We start from the raw sequence: 17,334 nt of genomic DNA, 5'->3' as shown, positions 1-17,334 counted from the left end.
GCTAAACACCTCCATTCACCATTGTTAATTTAACTTACAGTTAGTAATGGACAAATTCAGTTACAAACTCCAACAGAAGCATTCAAATCTCCCACGTGCTGCGGTCACTTAGACTTACAATCAGTAATAGACAAATTCAGTTACAAAACCCAACAGAACAGCGTTCGAACTGCCCATGCGCTTTTATCAGGACCCAATTAGGTCTCAAAACAATCAAGCTAAATCCCCCCCCCCAAAAACAGTCAATCTTTCTCTCTCTTTCTCTCACTGACAAAGATGTACATCATTAGTAAAATATTATACCACTTGAGAGCACAAATACTACTGTCTCTTACAGAGGCATTCAGAGCCTCAAACTCTGAAACACAGTACATGCATAATAACCCCAACAGTTTCTATTGAGAAGATATTAAATGGGGGCACTGGAAATGTCAAACTGTTAAATCTTAAGCAGAAATAGAAACACATTAAATAAAAAAAAATTATAATCTTTTGGGGAAATGCAAGTATCTAATGCATTTTTGCTGGTCAGTAGTGGCATTCCATTCACCCACATGTCCGTTTTCCCCTCCATTCCATGCTGCTTCTATTCTCATGTTGCGCTGCCATGAATGAGTGAATGTGTGTGTGTTTTGTGTCTCCACTCGCTGGTCATCAGCCCCAGTAGCGGAGGAGCCTTTTGTGTGGCCAGAACATAGCTAGTGGCTACTATATTTTTATATCTCTCCCTTCCCTCCCTCCCGCTCACTCACTTTCACTCTCTCTTAAATAAAATCAGTCTTCCTCTCTCTCTCTAACACACAATTCTCTCTTTCTATCTCTTTCCCTACATCTCTCTCTCTCTCTCTCTCTCTCCATCCATGCCCCTCTCACCTTCAGACAGAGTTCCTCCCACTGGCAGTGCAGCTGCTCCACCTGTCCTTGTAGTAGGGTAGCGTCCCCGGCCAAGATGTACTGGGACAGGTCCGTCTTCATGGTGGACAACTCCTTCACTCCACCGGCCCACAACTCCAGAGAGGCCTCGTTCTCCTGCATAACACACACACAACACACACAACTGACCGGTCAGGCACCCCGGCGCTGTAGTAAGTGCATACTAGTCCAGTACGTGTGTGTTTCTCTCTCTCTGTCTCTGTATGTGTGACTCTCTCTCTTTCTCTCAAACCCGCAGGATTAAGGGAAGGGGGAGGGGAGCAGAGGGTAAACTGGGAGGGGAAAGGAGAGGAGGGAAGTGAAGTGAAAGGGTAAGGGAGAGGAGGGGAAAGGGGGAAAGAGGGAGGAGTGTAGAAAACTCATAATAGTGGGACTCAGTGGGTGGGGGATAGTGGGAGCCCCCAAAACCTGTTGGTAACTCTGGCCCCTCTGTGAGTGCCTGAAAACCCCCTCAATCAATTCACTTTCCCCCCAGTCAAATTCAAACTCAAACAACTTTTACTGGCATGACAGGAGTGATACACAGTACAGCAATGATTTTCAATAGCTGCAGTGATGAAATTACAAACCCAAATAAGCAAATGTGTGTGCTAAGAAAGCCGAAGAAGGTGTATTAGAAACAATAAAAAAATAACATGATATCTCTCCTCTTATCTTAGTGTGCGTCCCAAATGGCGCCCTGCGTCCCAAATGGCGCCCTATTCCCTATATTATGCAGTACTTTTGACCAGAGCCTTATGGACCCTGGTCAAAAGTAGTACATTATAGGGTATAGTGTGCAATTTGGGACCTAACTAGGCATTTCTTTCCTGTATTCCTTTTCTTTTCCTTTATCATTTTTTGTTTGTTTGTTTCCTTGCCTCATTATGTAAAGTATGTTGAGACCCATGGACAATGCACTTTAAATAAACCTGACTGCACCTGACTTAACTATCTTTGCCACTGTTATCCTCATTCTTCACAATAGAAGTACCTCTCCAATGAGACCTTGATCAACAGCCGCCCACACAATGAGATTAAAGGGTTAGTTCACTCAAAAACGATATTTTAGTATTTTGTTCATTAGTCCACTGTTAATGTAATCCCAAAACGTTGTGAATGTCAGCAGTCAGGTTTCATATGATGCGAAACACATCAGCATGAACCTTTTTGCTCTGTTCTGAAAGTGCTCTATCTTGAAAACTTGACTGCTGACATTCACAACGTTTTGGGATTACATTAACAGTGGACTAATGAACAAAAATATCATTTTTGAGTGAACTAACCCTTTAATCTCATTGTGTCGGTGGCTGTTGATCAAGATTGTATTAACAGCAGACTAATGAGCAAAATACTAAATATATTTTTTATGAACTATGCTTTTAAGTCAGGTCTGAGGTGCTGCTATTCCGCAGAATTGAAATAAAACAGTATTATATTGTATCTAGATGTGTGATTCTATAATTATCAATGCCATGGCAATTTTAATGTCAGTAAGTACATTTCCATACACAGTTTTTATGCGAGTAAAGTCATACCGTATAAAAACAATCACGACAGCTATGATGGAAACAGGAAGTTTCGGTACAATTTTATTAATGCCGACAGATCATTTGCGATCATAGTGGGATCTTTTTGTATCGGTAAAATGTATTATGTAAGAAATGGCGGCGGAAAGATCTTTATGAGTCACACGCTAATATGGTGTGTGGTCCTCCCACTACATCTCAGAAACCATGCAGTTTATTAGGCTACAGATTAAATAACTTGTGATGAACTTCACAGGGTGGTGAACGTGCACGGTGATGAGCTTGATGCTACTTTCCAATAAATATTGAGGATCTTATTATGGAGAAATGATGATCGATGCTTGACTGCTGTTTGACAAATAAAAATATTATCGCTCTTATACATAATAGGCTAATCTCGTCATGTATAGCCTACCCGCACAACCTACCCGCACTGTATCTGTTGTTGGCTAGAGCGCATGTGCCAAGACCAGAGTAGGCACATACATTTGCTATTTAACGCAACAGTTTTTGTGACAAAACAATCGCTACTTGAAAAGTGACGTGAAAAATACATTTTTGTGTGCACTACCTCAACACGCGCTGATTTATATCTGCACCAAGTCCGTTTGGTGGAGACACACCACTGGTGGGAAAATGCACATATTTTCTTTATGCAGATTTTTCAGTATTACCATAAAAATCTGCCGCTAATTGGATGGAAACCTAGTTAGTGTTACTCACCTATTGACTCACCTCAAGTGTTACCTTCTTTCTAACAGCACAGAGAGGTTGAAATCCACCCACACAGAGAGATACTAATATACACAGCTCAATATTACAAAGTGGGATGCACACACACACACTTGCATGTAAACACACACAGACACACACTTGCATGTACAGTATATGCAACCCCCCCCCCCCCCCCCCCCCACACACACACACACACACTCACACACACACACACACACACACACACACACACACACACACAGAGATCCAGATTGAGAAGGTAGTCACCTCTATGAGCTTCTCTTCACCCTGTAGCTCCTCCAGCCTCTCTGGCAGCGGCTGCTTCAGCCTGTCCCTGATCTCCTCCAGTTTGTGTGCGCTGTCAACTAGTCTGACCTGACAGTGGCCCCAATTCTACAAGATATAGAGAAGGTAAATGTAACATTCTCCAACAAGTGATATCTCATTAACAATATTAGTTTACAGTTCAGTTCAGAAAAAAACAACATCAGATTAAATTGAATAACGTGATTTAGGAAAATTATATTATTCTATGGGCAAAAAAGGGTTCCCAGAAATAGAATGGCACACCTCTCCACATCCACGAGCAAAAGTTTAAAATACATTTTTTGAATATACCACTAAGACACAAACATTACCCCACCTCTAATCAAAGATTTGGTCACACATTTGAGTGGGAGATTAACAAAGTGTCTAATTTTCCTGGTGTGTATTTCCCTTTCTTTAATGACAACTAGCTAGCTCATTTCAGACTCGCCCCATGTCTGACTTATTGTCTTAGCCTGATTTCACTGTTGTGCTTGGGGATTTCCTATTCACCGGGGCTGACATAAACTGTTTGACCTGGCGTCCCAAATGGCACCCTATTCCCTATTTAGTGCACTACTTTTGACCAGGGCCCATTGGTCAAAATTGATTAAATGTATGATATATGTTTTAACACATGCAAAGTGTAAACATGTTTTTAGAAATGTTTGCTAATTTGTGGAAAATTAAAATGTCACAGCAGTCCGTGACCGGGAGACCTATGAGGCGGCGCACAATTGGCCCAGTGTCGAGTTAGGGGAGGGTTTGGCCTGCAGGGATTTCCTTGTCCCATCACGCTCTAGTAACTCCTTGTGGCGGGCCGGGCGCCTGCAAGCTGACTTCGGTCGCCAGTTGTACGATGTTTCCTCTGACACATTGGTGCGGCTGTCTTCCGGGTTAAGTGAGCAGTGTGTCAAGAAGCAGTGCGGCTTGGCAGGGTCGTGTTTCAGGGGATGCATGGCTCACAACCTTCACCTCTCCTGAGTCCGTACGGGAGTTGCAGCGATGGGACAAGACTGTAACTACCAATTAGATATCATGAAATTGGGGAGAAAAAAGGGGTAAAAGTACAATTTTATAATAATTGTAACTAGGCCACTCAGGAACATTCAATGTTATCTTGGTAAGCAACTCCAGTGTATATTTGACCTTGTGTTTTAGGTTATTGTCCTGCTGAATGGTGGATTTGTCTTCCGGTGTCTGTTGGAAAGCAGACAGAACCAGGTTTTCCTCCAGGATTTTGTCTGTGCTTAGCTCTACTCCGTTTCTTTTTATCCTAAAAAACTCCCTTGCTGATAAAAGTATACCCATTACATGATGTAGCCACCACCATGCTTGAAAATATGAAGAGTGGTACTCAGTGATGTGCTGTGTTGGATTTTCCCCAAATATAACGCTTTGTATTTATCACATAAAGTTAAAAAAATTGCCACATTTTTTGCAGTCTTGTTGCAAACAGGATGCATGTTTTGGAATATTTGTATTCTGTACAGGCTTCCTTCTTTTCACTCTGTCTTTTAGGTTAGTATTGTGGAGTAACTACAATGTTGTTGATGGATCCTCAGTTTTCTCCTATCACAGCCATTAAACTCTGTAACTGCTTTAAAGTCACCATTGGCCTCATGGTGAAATCCCTGAGCAGTTTCCTTCCTCTCTGGCAACTGAGTTAGGAAGGACGCCTGTATCTTTGTAGGGACTGGGTGTATTGATAACCAATCCAAAGTGTAATTAATAACTTCACCATCCTCAAAGGTATATTCAATGGCTGCTTTTTCTTATCTTTACCCATCTACCAATAGATGGATTAGCTGACAACGTCACGAAAATGATGTGCTTGCTACCATGGTGCAGAAGTCAGCATGTTGTTGTGATTCTGGATGGCCAGATTGCTAGCAAGAAAGACAGGAAACTGCCATGTAGGGAATTGTGTCTCGTTTTAGCTCGTTTCATCTTGTTCTTGATACCATGTCTTGTTTTGAGGTGTTTTGACTGATTTAATGTCAATGCTAATGTGGCTAAAATTAGCTAGCTAGCTAACCAACAACTGCGATGATGTATTTGAGAGATAAGTGCGAATATATTTATATGTTCAATAAACATTGGAGACGAAATATGGCTTACATGTTGTCAACAATGAGTCATCATCATGCTGCATCAAATGTACATTATCCTAGGGGCGTTGGCAGACACAATGTAACTTAATTAAGTAACTTAATTTATGTCCCCCTAATTTCCCTGTATACCTCTGTTGATCCTACAGCTATTGTATGCAGTAATCATGAGCCTATGAACCAGAGTTACACTGTTAGCACTGAGGCGGTGTGCCCTAGTAGCAAGATCAGCTCCAATATAAATAATATGAGCAAGTCTACTTCTGATAAGCTTCCCAGTAAAGCATTAAAAACAATCAAGCAACCCAGAAACATTGTGATATTGTTGTATGGTGGTATTAAACATTTTGTATTGTAGCTATGTAGTGGTGTAATAATGTTGTATGATGTACTGTTTTATCTTTTATTTTATATGTAATGTAAGTGCTTTAATATGTTTGGACACCAGGAAGGGTAGCTGCTGCCCAGGGATCCCTAATAAATACAAATACAAACAATATAAACCAACCCTGTCTGTTTTGCCCCATAGTTGCGCATGCGTCGGTTTTGTTGCTAAACAACCATCCCGTCTATAGGTGCCCTTCTCTGTGAGGCATTGGAAAACCTCCCTGGTCTTTGTGGTTGAATCTGTGCTTGAAATGCACTGCTCAACTGAGGGACCTTACCGATAATTGTATGTGTGGGGTACAGAGATGAGGTAGTCATTCATAAATCATGTTAAACATTATTATTGCACACAGAGTGAGTTCATGCAACTTATTAGGTGACATGTTAAGCAAGTTGTTACTCCTGAACTTATTTAGGCTTGCCATAACAAAGGGGTTGAATACTTATTGACTCAAGGCATTTCAGCTTTTCATTTTTAATAAAAAATGTATTTCTAAATTACTAAAAACATAATTCCACTTTGACATTATGGGGTATTGTTTTTAAGCCAGTGACACAAAATCTCAATTTAATGTGGAAAAAGTCAAGGTCTGTGAATACTTTCTGAAGGCACTGTATAGGGAATGAGGTGTCATTTTGGACACACTTGATTTTGCATCCGTGCTTTCACGCAGATCCTATAGAATTGGTTAACACAACAAACCTGACCCCCCAGGGGGTCGTATACAACACTCACAGATGAGGTCATAATGGTTCCAACAGACAGCAACAAGTTTGAGTAGTCACTAGATGGCCACGCTAGAATGGTATCATCTGAACTTTTGAACGAATGCATGAGGTTTTTGGTTTGATTGTGGTTTTCAAGGTTTGGGATTAGGGTTAGGGTAAAGGTTTAGGTTTATGGTGGTTGAAATCGCGTTTGTGGTTATGAGGTGCGATACTTGTGCCCTTTCTAGCATGGCCAGATAGCAACGACTCAAAGCAAGCCCCTTTCGAGGCTCACAGCTGCCTCTGTGTCACAGCAACAACCAATCAGATTCAGCGGCCTGTGGGGTGTGGTTTCATTAATCCTTTATGACTGAGGTAAAGGAACCGCTCCTAAATTGACTTCAGGCTCAAATCTAGGATCAGCTCGCCATCTCCCAAATCCTAGCTACAGACTTTACTGTGAAACCTGCAAATCGGACTTTCCAACAGCATCTAGGGAAAATGTCATCCTAAACCGTAGTGACAACTTTAAGGGCCGGTTTCCCAGACACAGATTAGGCTTAGAACTGGACTGAAAAGTGCTTTTAATGAGAATCTCCTCTTCTTAGTCCAGAACTAGGCTTAATCTGTGTCTGGAAAATCAGCCCTAATTTTCTCTCTATGAAATGTTTAGTAAAATTAGATTGGAAATGTCGGTTTACTTCCTGAATTGACTGAATTGAAATGGATGGAATTGAGCTCAACCCAGATGGTGGTAGCAGTAGTGATGGACCATACTGTGCCCAATATTCTGTATTTCTCAGGGTTAGCTGGCAACTGTAAAGTTTACTTTGATGATGGTGGTAGTGGTAGTGATGGGCCATACAGTGCCTACTGTGCTGTATCTCCCAGTGTTAGGCGGCAGCCAGGCTGAGATTTCGTGTCCGAAAATTATGGATTGAGCCAGTAGGATTCAGTAGGAGTCATCCGTTGGTGGAAGATGGACAACGGAGAAGATTGCCCGACATAAACTCACAAATTGTCAATTTTTTCAAGTAGGCAACTCGTCCGAAAAATATTTGACTTGAGTTGAAGTTCAGTTTTGACAGACATACACAGACAATTCATGAATGCATAATATACAATTTCATCCGTGTTTATGCATCTCTGTGTGGCCTTAACCGTAGCTGGCAGCTGGCCCCTTCATGGATCATGGTTAGATTAGGGTTAGATTAGGGTTGTTCTTTGATCGCCTTGGCTGTTGGGGGGCTTTCACTGGGGCAGTGCACAGATACAGTACATGGAATGTGGGTCAACAGCAGCTAACAGACATTCAAATCACACACACACACACACACACACGCATGCACACACAGAAAGACACGCACGCACGCACACACACACACGGTTGGGGTGGAGAGAGAGGTCAAGAGCAACTTCAGAGAAAAAAGTTCTGTGTATCCTCTAAGTTTTACTTGTCTTTTCTTCTCACACTGATTTTGAAGGTTTTACTTGCAATGACGGTGATATTTGTTCTGCTTATTTGCTTCGTTAAATGCACTGATTGCAAGTTGCTCTGGATAAGAGCATCTGCTAAATGACTCAAAAGTAAAAAATGACTATAATGTAAAATTAGAGTTCACGTTCAAGTGCTTCCAAGAGATTGATTGGTTAATTGATTGACTGATATACCTGAACAACAGTTTCCAGCAGGATTCTCCTTTCCCCCAGCAGCTCCCTGGCGTGGTCCCAGGCCTCCTGCAAGGTCTGTAACTCTGTCTGTAGCTGGGCCTGTGTCTGTAGCTCTGCCGTGGAGGACAGCAGCCTGCCTGTCTCCAGTGTGTGTTTGTAGAAGCTGTTGTGTTGGGCGAGAGTCTCTTCAACGCGCTGAAGAGGGGAGACAAAGCGATCTGAGTTACTGAATAGTTTCACCTATGCTGCGTTAGCATTTGTTAGCCTATTTAATAGAGGGGAATAGAAGGTGTTAGAAGCAACGTTTATTCTTGTTTGTACTTTTTATTTTATTGTTTGTTTGTTATTATTAGATTTTTATGTTTTTGTTCTTCATACCAGTACTGTGTTTAGACAAAGTTTGGGGATGGGGTGGAGCCGCCAGAGGTTTGTTGGGGATGAGGGGTGGGAAGGGTGGGAGGTGTAATTGTCTGAAAAATATATATACACTACCGTTCAAAAGTTTGGGGTCACTTAGAAATGTCCTTGTTTTCCATGAAAACATACATGAAATGAGTTTGAATAGGAAATATAGCAACATGCATAGGAAATGTAGTCATTGACAAGGTTAGAAATAATGATTTTTAATATAAATAATAATTGTGTCCTTCAAACTTTGCTTTGTCAAAGAATCCTCCATTTGCAGCCTTGCAAACCTTTGGCATTCTAGTTGTCAATTTGTTGAGGTAATCTGAAGAGATTTCACCCCATGCTTCCTGAAGCACCTCCCACAAGTTGGATTGGCTTGATGGGCACATCTTACGTACCATATGGTCAAGCTGCTCCCACAACAACTCAATAGGGTTGAGATCCGGTGACTGTGCTGGCCACTCCATTATAGACAGAATACCAGCTGACTGCTTCTTCCCTAAATAGGTCTTGCATAGTTTGGAGCTGTGCTTTGGGTCATTTCCTGTTGTAGGAGGAAATTGGTTCCAATCAAGCGCCGTCCACAGGGTATGGCATGGCGTTGCAAAATGGAGTGATAGCCTTCCTTCTTCAAGATCCCTTTTACCCTGTAAAATCTCTCACTTTACTACCACCAAAGCACCCCCAGACCATCACATTGCCTCCACCATGCTTGACAGATGGCATCAAGCACTCCTCCAGTGTCAAGATCGTCTAACAGAGTGGACCAATGCGCAGCGTTGAATGTAAACATATTTATTCTCACTGAAGGCAACACGAACAAAACAACGAACGATACGTGACAGTTCACGGTTACCATAAACAGACTCGAAACAAAAACCCACAAACACGAATGAAAACCCGACTGTTTAAATATGGCTCCCAATCAGAGACAACCAGCTGACACTCGTTGCCTCTGATTGGGAGTCACTCAGACCAACATAGAAATAAGTAACCTAGACCCACAACAAAAACATAGAAACTAACACCCTGGCTCAACATACGAGAGTCCCCCGAGCCAGGGCGTGACAGTACCCCCCCCTAAAGGCGCGGACTCCGACCGCGCCAACGAAACACAACAGGGGAGGGACCGGGTGGGCACTCCGCCTAGGCGGCGGATCCGGCTCCTGGCATGATCCCCACTCGCTCTCAAACCCCCCAAAGTACCCCTGGTCCGGTCTGGTCCTGCTGACCGGAGCTGGACTGCCCACTGGTGGAGCGGATTGCTCTAGCTCCGGCGTAACGCATCTGACCGGCGCCGGACCAGGCACCAGTGGAACAGGCACGTGCCGTGCCGGACCGACGACGCACACCACTGGCTTGGTGTGGGGAACAGGCACGGGCCGTGCTGAACTGACGACGCACACCACTGGCTTGGTGTGGGGAGCAGGAGCGGGCCGGACTGGGCTGGCGACGCGCACCACAGACCTGGTGCGGAGAGCAGGAACGGGCAGAGCCGGGCTGACGAGACGCACCACAGGCTTGATGCGGGGAGCAGGAATGGGCCGGACTGGGCTGGCGACGCGCACCACAGACCTGGTGCGGGGAGCAGGAACGGGCAGAGCCGGGCTGACGAGACGCACCACAGACTTGATGCGGGGAGCAGGAATGGGCCGGACTGGGCTGGCGACGCGCACCACAGACCTGGTGCGGAGAGCAGGAACGGGCAGAGCCGGGCTGACGAGACGCACCCCTGACCTGGTGCGGGGAGCAGGAACAGACCGGACCGTACTGGGGACACACACCACTGGCCCTACACCGGGATCTGGAACGGGCCGGACCGGACTGGCAACACACGCCAGTACCTCTCGCCGTGCCTCTACACCTTCCATCCCCTCTTCTACCAGTGGCCCCCGTAACCTGGCGGCCTCCTCTGCAACCCCGCTGGACCGCTCCATAGCGGCCTCCTGCTGCCCCGACGTCGTGAGCCCCCCCCTAAAAAATTTCTGGGGGTCTCTCCTCCCCGTGGGCCAGGCCTCCATCGTTCTCGCCCACCTCTCGCTCCTCTGTCTCCAACCCTCGTCACTCAGCTCCTCAATGGGCTTGACCCAGTCGAAGCTGCCACGGAGATCTGCCAGCGCTTTCCCTGGCGATGGCTCCTCGACTCGCTGCTTGGTCCAGTTGAGGTGGGTTTTTCTGTCAAGATCGTCTAACAGAGTGGACCAATGCGCAGCGTTGAATGTAAACATATTTATTCTCACTGAAGGCAACACGAACAAAACAACGAACGATACGTGACAGTTCACGGTTACCATAAACAGACTCGAAACAAAAACCCACAAACACGAATGAAAACCCGACTGTTTAAATATGGCTCCCAATCAGAGACAACCAGCTGACACTCGTTGCCTCTGATTGGGAGTCACTCAGACCAACATAGAAATAAGTAACCTAGACCCACAACAAAAACATAGAAACTAACACCCTGGCTCAACATACGAGAGTCCCCCGAGCCAGGGCGTGACATCCAGCATCTTTTCATTTGGTCTGCGTCTCACAAATGTTTTTCTTTGTGATCCGAACACCTCAAACTTCGATTCGTCTGTCCATAACACTTTTTCCAATCTTCCTCTGTCCAGTGTCTGTGTTCTTTTGCCCATCTTAATCTTTTCTTTGTATTGGCCAGTCTGAGATATGTATTTTTCTTTGCAACTCTGCCTAGAAGGTCAGCATCCCGGAGTCGCCTCTTCACTGTTGATGTTGAGACTGGTGTTTTGCGGGTACTATTTCATGAAGCTGCAAGTTGAGGACCTGTGAGGCATCTGTTTCTCAAACTAGACACTCTAACATATTTGTCCTCTTGCTCAGTTGTGCACCGGGACCTCCCACTCCTCTTTCTATTCTGGTTAGAGCCAGTTTGCGCTGTTCTGTGAAGGGAGTAGTACACAGATACGAGATATTCTGTTTCTTGGCAATTTCTCGCATGGAATAGCCTTCATTTCTCAGAACAAGAATAGACTGACGAGTTTCAGAAGAAAGTTATTTGTTTCTGGCCATTTTGAGCCTGTGATCGAACACACAATTGCTGATGCTCCAGATACTCAACTAGTCTCAAGAAGGCCAGTTTTATTGCTTCTTTAATCAGCACAACAGTTTTCAGCTGTGCTAACATAATTGCAAAAGGGTTTTCTAATGATCAATTAGCCTTTTAAAATGATAAACTTGGATTAGCAAACACAACGTGCCATTGGAACACAGGACTGATGGTTGCTGATAATGGGCATCTGTACGCCTATGTAGATATTCCATAAAAAATCTGCCGTTTCCAGCTACAATAACCATTTACAACATTAACAATGTGTACACTGTATTTCTGATCAATTTGATGTTATTTTTATGGACAAAAAAAATGCTTTTCTTTCAAATACAAGGACATTTCTAAGTGACCCCAAATATATATAACACTATGTTCAAAAGGATATCTCAAAAGCCTCTCTTTTCGTCTATCAAGGTGTGGAATTAAAATCAACAGCACCTAAAATGTGTTGTGCGTGGTGCAATCACTAGCTGCGGTATTCCAAAATCATATACATGTTTAGAAATAGCAAATATTGCCCTAATAGCTCTGAATTAGCACCGTCTCTCCAAAAATGGAATGACCATCCATCACAGATAATTTACTTAATTATATTTATATGATGGTCTCACCCCCAAGTCCTCCAGGGAACATGGTAGCTGCTGCAGAGTGCAGAAGGCCAGAGCAGCAGAAGGAAGTAAGGCCTCCACATCTCTCAGCAGCCCCCCTAGCCTCCTCACACCCCGGGTGTAGAACCGCCACTGGCCAAGCCGTTCCTGCACCAGGCTACTTCGCTGCTGTGCCGCACTCACTATCCCCTGCCATCGCTCTCTCATCTGGGCCAGCTTTAGGGTGAGGTCAAGCCTGCTTGGAGGAGAGGAGAGTAGAGGGGGGAGGAGAAGGAAGGGGGGAGGAAAAGATAGGAGGGCAGAGGAGAGGGGAAAGAGAGATAATCAACAATGGTTGATGGCAACAGTATTTTCGGGTCATTTGCACCATATAAGGATAACTAGTGAGTACATCACTGAAATACATTACCCCTAAGTGCCCCAGTGCTGCTCCCAGCTTGTGATGTGCGTAGGTTGGATACTGTGACAACAAAACATTTTGAATATCCGTGCAAATGGACCACTAAAGCAAGTAATATATTGTATTGTAATGCTACAAAATGGATAACTCCCATTCCATTACATCATGGTAAAAAAATCAGATACAAGTCAGAAACAAATACATTTAAGTAGCTACGGTAGCATTGCAGAGTAAAATGCTAAGGTTTTCTCTGAAAGTAACTGCAAGGGTAGTTCCTTGAAAGAAAGTTCAATGAAAGTGGGGCGGGAAAAAACGTGGTAAGTGGCGGTAGCTTGCTGAGCTCTAAACCTGGGCCATTATTATTGTTTAAAATTGGTAATTTATCAATTAATTCATAACAACGATCCAACTGGAGGGTATATCAGAACTATAGCATTTTATTGATCTATCTCATCATATGCTTAGTCAACAAGCAAAACGAACAAGATCAGTACTGTCATCCAGCGAAACCGAAGAGGCGCAGCCGTCCAAACATTCAAACACTATGGACGGAGAAACCGAGGGAGAATACCCCACAACATTCTCCAGGAACGACAGTGCTCTGTTGGCCACCATGAATGAGCAACTGAAGAAGCTCGATTTGATCTCCGGGGTTTTGGCAGAAATTGAGGCCCTCAAATGATCTATGGAGTTCAACAATAAATGAATCCCGGAACTAAGGGCAGAAAATTAAACCCTCCGAGCCTCAGTAGCGACCCTCGAAACTACAACAAATACAATCCAAGATGACAATAATGTAAGGGATCGGGGGTTGGCTGGGTCTAGACAGAGTCTGACACTTCCCCGATCTACAGAGAGGGGGAGTCATCAGACTCGATCTGGTTCACCTGAGTTCTGAGCACACCTGTCCGCAATTAGGGTAGGATATAAGGTGTGATCAGAAGTTCAGTCGGTGCGAGGTATTGTTCCTTTGTGACTTGCTAAGCGTTTTGTTCCGAGAGAGAGAGAGAGAGTTTGTTGTTTTGATTACCCGTGTATCCGACCTGTGCCTTGTTGTTTGACTTCCCGAATTGCTTAATCCTCTGCTTGTCTACCCCAGTGATTACCGTCCTCTGATCCTGTGCCTGTGCCCTCGACTACGACTAGCCCGCTCCTTTCGTACCTCTGCCTGTCTATGCCTTGCCCGGTTTTGACCACAGCCCGCCCAACCACGATTAAGCTATACCCTTGTCTGTACTCTAATAAAGCATCGCTATTCTGCGATTGGATCTTACCACTCTGTCCGAGTATTCATTACAGAATACCTCGCCATTACCATGGATCCAGCGGAATTACAGAGGCGATGGGAGATACAGGAGAAACGGATGGATGAACTCCTACAGCTACTCCACGCTGGTGCGGCTGAAGGCACCACACCGCGCACGGTCAGTCCTCGTCATGCACCTCCGATTTCTCTACCTACAAGGTACGACGGGGAACCTGGCAAATGTCAGGGGTTTCTACTCCAGATGTCCCTGTATCTGTCATATAATCGTACTATGTTTTCCGATGACCGTAGCAGGGTGGATTTCATGATTTCTCTGCTAACGGGAAGAGCACTGGATTGGGCTACTGCGCTTTGGGCAGCTGAGGTCCCCGAGCTGAATGCGGAAGTTCAGTTCAAGAGACTGTTTCAAGAGGTGTTCGACCACCCAGTATCTGGGCGTAGTGTGGGAGACCAACTGTGCGAACTTCAGCAGGGCCGTCGCACAGTAGCCGACTACGCTTTAGAGTTCCGTACTATAGCAGCCGGTAGCGGATGGAGCGAGACTGCTTTGCTCACAGTTTTCCGAAGAGGGCTGCGCAAAGATGTACAGACTGAGTTGGCTTGTCGAGGAGATATCACTGCGCTACATAAGTTTATCAAAATAGCCATCTCTATTGATAATCTTATAGTGCAACACAAGGCATCCCCTGTTCGGGAGCTCTCGATCACTGGTCCTATGCAATCGACAGAGCGGAGGAGATAATCTGAGGAGGAACCTATGCAACTGGGACGGTCACCTCTACAAGGGTCGGTGAGACAACAACGTCGGCAAGACGGACTATGCCTGTATTGTGGGCAGTCGGGTCATTTCGTTCGTCAATGTCCGGTACGACCTAACCGTATCCCAGGGTATCGCCTCGGAACTGCCAAACCGGTGAGTGAGACTCCCGTTCTGAACATTACATCTAAACAAATGTATGTACCTGTTACCTTATCTGTCGGAGAGAAAGTGCGCAGGTTGGAAGGACTTATTGATTCCGGAGCGGCGGCCAGCTTTCTGGATATGGGTCTTGCTGAGGAGTTGGGAGTTCAACTCATCCCAATTCAACCTCCCCTGCGAGTCAACGCGCTAGACGGTGAGCCCATGGGCACTGGGTTCATTACGCACTGTACCGGGGAAATCAAGTTACAAGTGGGCTCCCTGCACCATGAGAACATAATTCTGTTCGTCATCTCCGCTCCACAGGAGCCGCTAGTCCTCGGCCACCCCTGGCTCGTTACCCATGATCCGGTCATCTCCTGGAAGTCTGGCAATATCACGGCTTGGAGTGAGGTATGTAGGGCTGAGTGCCTCATTTTACCTTGCAAAACGTCTACTGTGGAGGATGCGAAGGGTGCGGTGTCTACTGTTGTTCCTACAGAGTACCAGGATTACGCGCAGGTGTTCTCCAAGGAGAGGGCTACCGTGTTACCACCGCATCGGGCCTGGGATTGTGCAATTGATCTGCTATCCGGGGCTACACCTCCTCGCGGACGAATCTACCCTTTGTCACAGCCGGAACGGGAATCAATGAGCAAGTATATTGATGAGGCACTTCAGCAAGGGGCCATTCGCCCATCTACGTCTCCCGCGGCATCCAGTTTTTTCTTTGTTAAGAAAAAGGATGGCGGACTGCGTTCTTGTATAGACTATCGAGGTTTGAACGATATCACCATTAAAAATCGTTACCCCCTTCCTTTGATTCCAGCAGCCCTCGAGCAGGTGGGGCAGGCCTCCATCTACAGTAAACTGGACCTCAGGAGTGCGTACAATCTGGTGCGCATTAGAGAGGGGGATGAATGGAAGACCGCCTTCATCACCCATCGAGGACATTATGAATATTGTGTCATGCCCTATGGACTTACTAACGCGCCCTCTGTGTTCCAGGCGTTCATGAATGACATTTTTAGGGACTTGATTGATCGCTTCGTCATAGTGTACATTGATGACATCCTGATCTACTCTAACTCTCTGAGAGAACATGTGTTCCATGTACGACAGGTTCTGGACCGACTCCGCCAACACTCTCTGTTCGTGAAGGCCGAGAAGAGTGAATTCCATGTCACAACGATTTCCTTCCTTGGGGCCATACTCACTCCCGACGGGGTAAGACTGGATGAATCCAAGGTACAGGCTGTACGAGACTGGCCTCAACCCCAGACGGTGAAAGAGCTTCAGAGATTCTTGGGGTTTGCCAATTACTATAGACGGTTCGTGCGTAATTTCAGCACAACCGCAGCTCCCCTGTCGGCGATGACCAGCCACAAGGGTCGTGGTCTGAAATGGACGGAGGAGGCAGTGCGGGCTTTTGAGACATTGAAACAACGATTTACCACCGCTCCCATTTTATGTCAGCCGGATCCTACCTTGCCGTTCATCGTGGAGGTGGACGCCTCGGAGGTTGGAGTGGGAGCCGTGCTATCCCAGCGCCAAGGTGAGCCGCCCAAATCACGACCCTGTGCTTTTTTTTCTAAGAAGCTGAATCCGGCCGAGCAGAACTACGACGTGGGAAATCGTGAATTACTGGCGGTGAAGTTAGCCCTGGAGGAGTGGAGACATTGGCTGGAGGGAGCAGCTCATCCGTTCCAAGTGCTCACGGACCACCGCAATCTGGAGTATCTTCACAGTGCTAAACGACTGAACTCCCGACAGGCAAGGTGGTCTTTGTTCTTCAACCGTTTCCAATTCACTGTTTCTTATATTCCCGGGTCCAAGAATTGTAAGGCGGACGCGCTTTACCGACGGTTCGAGCGCGCTGACAGACCGGTTGAACCAGAACCTATCCTCCCCATGAGTTGCCGTGCTGGTCCTGTGAGGTGGGCTATCGATGACACAATTCAGGAGAGCCTACAAGCGGAACCAGCCCCTCCAGAAACCCCGGTGTCGAAGGTGTTTGTACCAGCTCCGCTTCGACCTCAACTGATGGAATGGTGCCACACGTCGCTAGGATCTGGTCATCCCGGAATCACTCGAACTACACGACTCATCAGTCGAAAATACTGGTGGGATTCCCTCACAGATGACGTCAGAGACTACGTATTATCCTGCCCGGTATGTGCTCAGTCCAAGGCGCCTCGAGCACTACCGGAGGGTAAGCTGATGCCATTGCCAACTCCTCAACGACCCTGGTCGCACATTGCGATGGACTTTGTTACCGACCTACCAGAATCAGAGGGCCATACTGTAATTCTCGTGGT

General features: G+C 45.8%; 1 protein-coding gene across 1 annotated transcript in view; it reads right to left on the bottom strand.

The window, feature by feature from the left end:
- The window catches only part of syne2a (spectrin repeat containing, nuclear envelope 2a), a 242,120-nt gene that overhangs the window by 36,484 nt on the left and 188,302 nt on the right, over window positions 1-17,334 (bottom strand). The window contains exons 91-94 of the mRNA XM_084151514.1: window positions 12,455-12,689; window positions 8,360-8,554; window positions 3,444-3,569; window positions 874-1,029 (exon numbers count right to left, since the gene is read on the bottom strand). Of these exons, the coding sequence (XP_084007640.1) occupies window positions 874-1,029; window positions 3,444-3,569; window positions 8,360-8,554; window positions 12,455-12,689 (712 nt within the window). The remainder of the gene's footprint in view (window positions 1-873; window positions 1,030-3,443; window positions 3,570-8,359; window positions 8,555-12,454; window positions 12,690-17,334) is intronic.

Source organism: Coregonus lavaretus (assembly GCF_964263955.1).
Source record: "Coregonus lavaretus genome assembly, chromosome: 33".
Classification (NCBI taxonomy): Eukaryota; Metazoa; Chordata; class Actinopteri; order Salmoniformes; family Salmonidae; genus Coregonus; species Coregonus lavaretus.
This window is presented reverse-complemented; position numbering and strand designations above follow the sequence as displayed.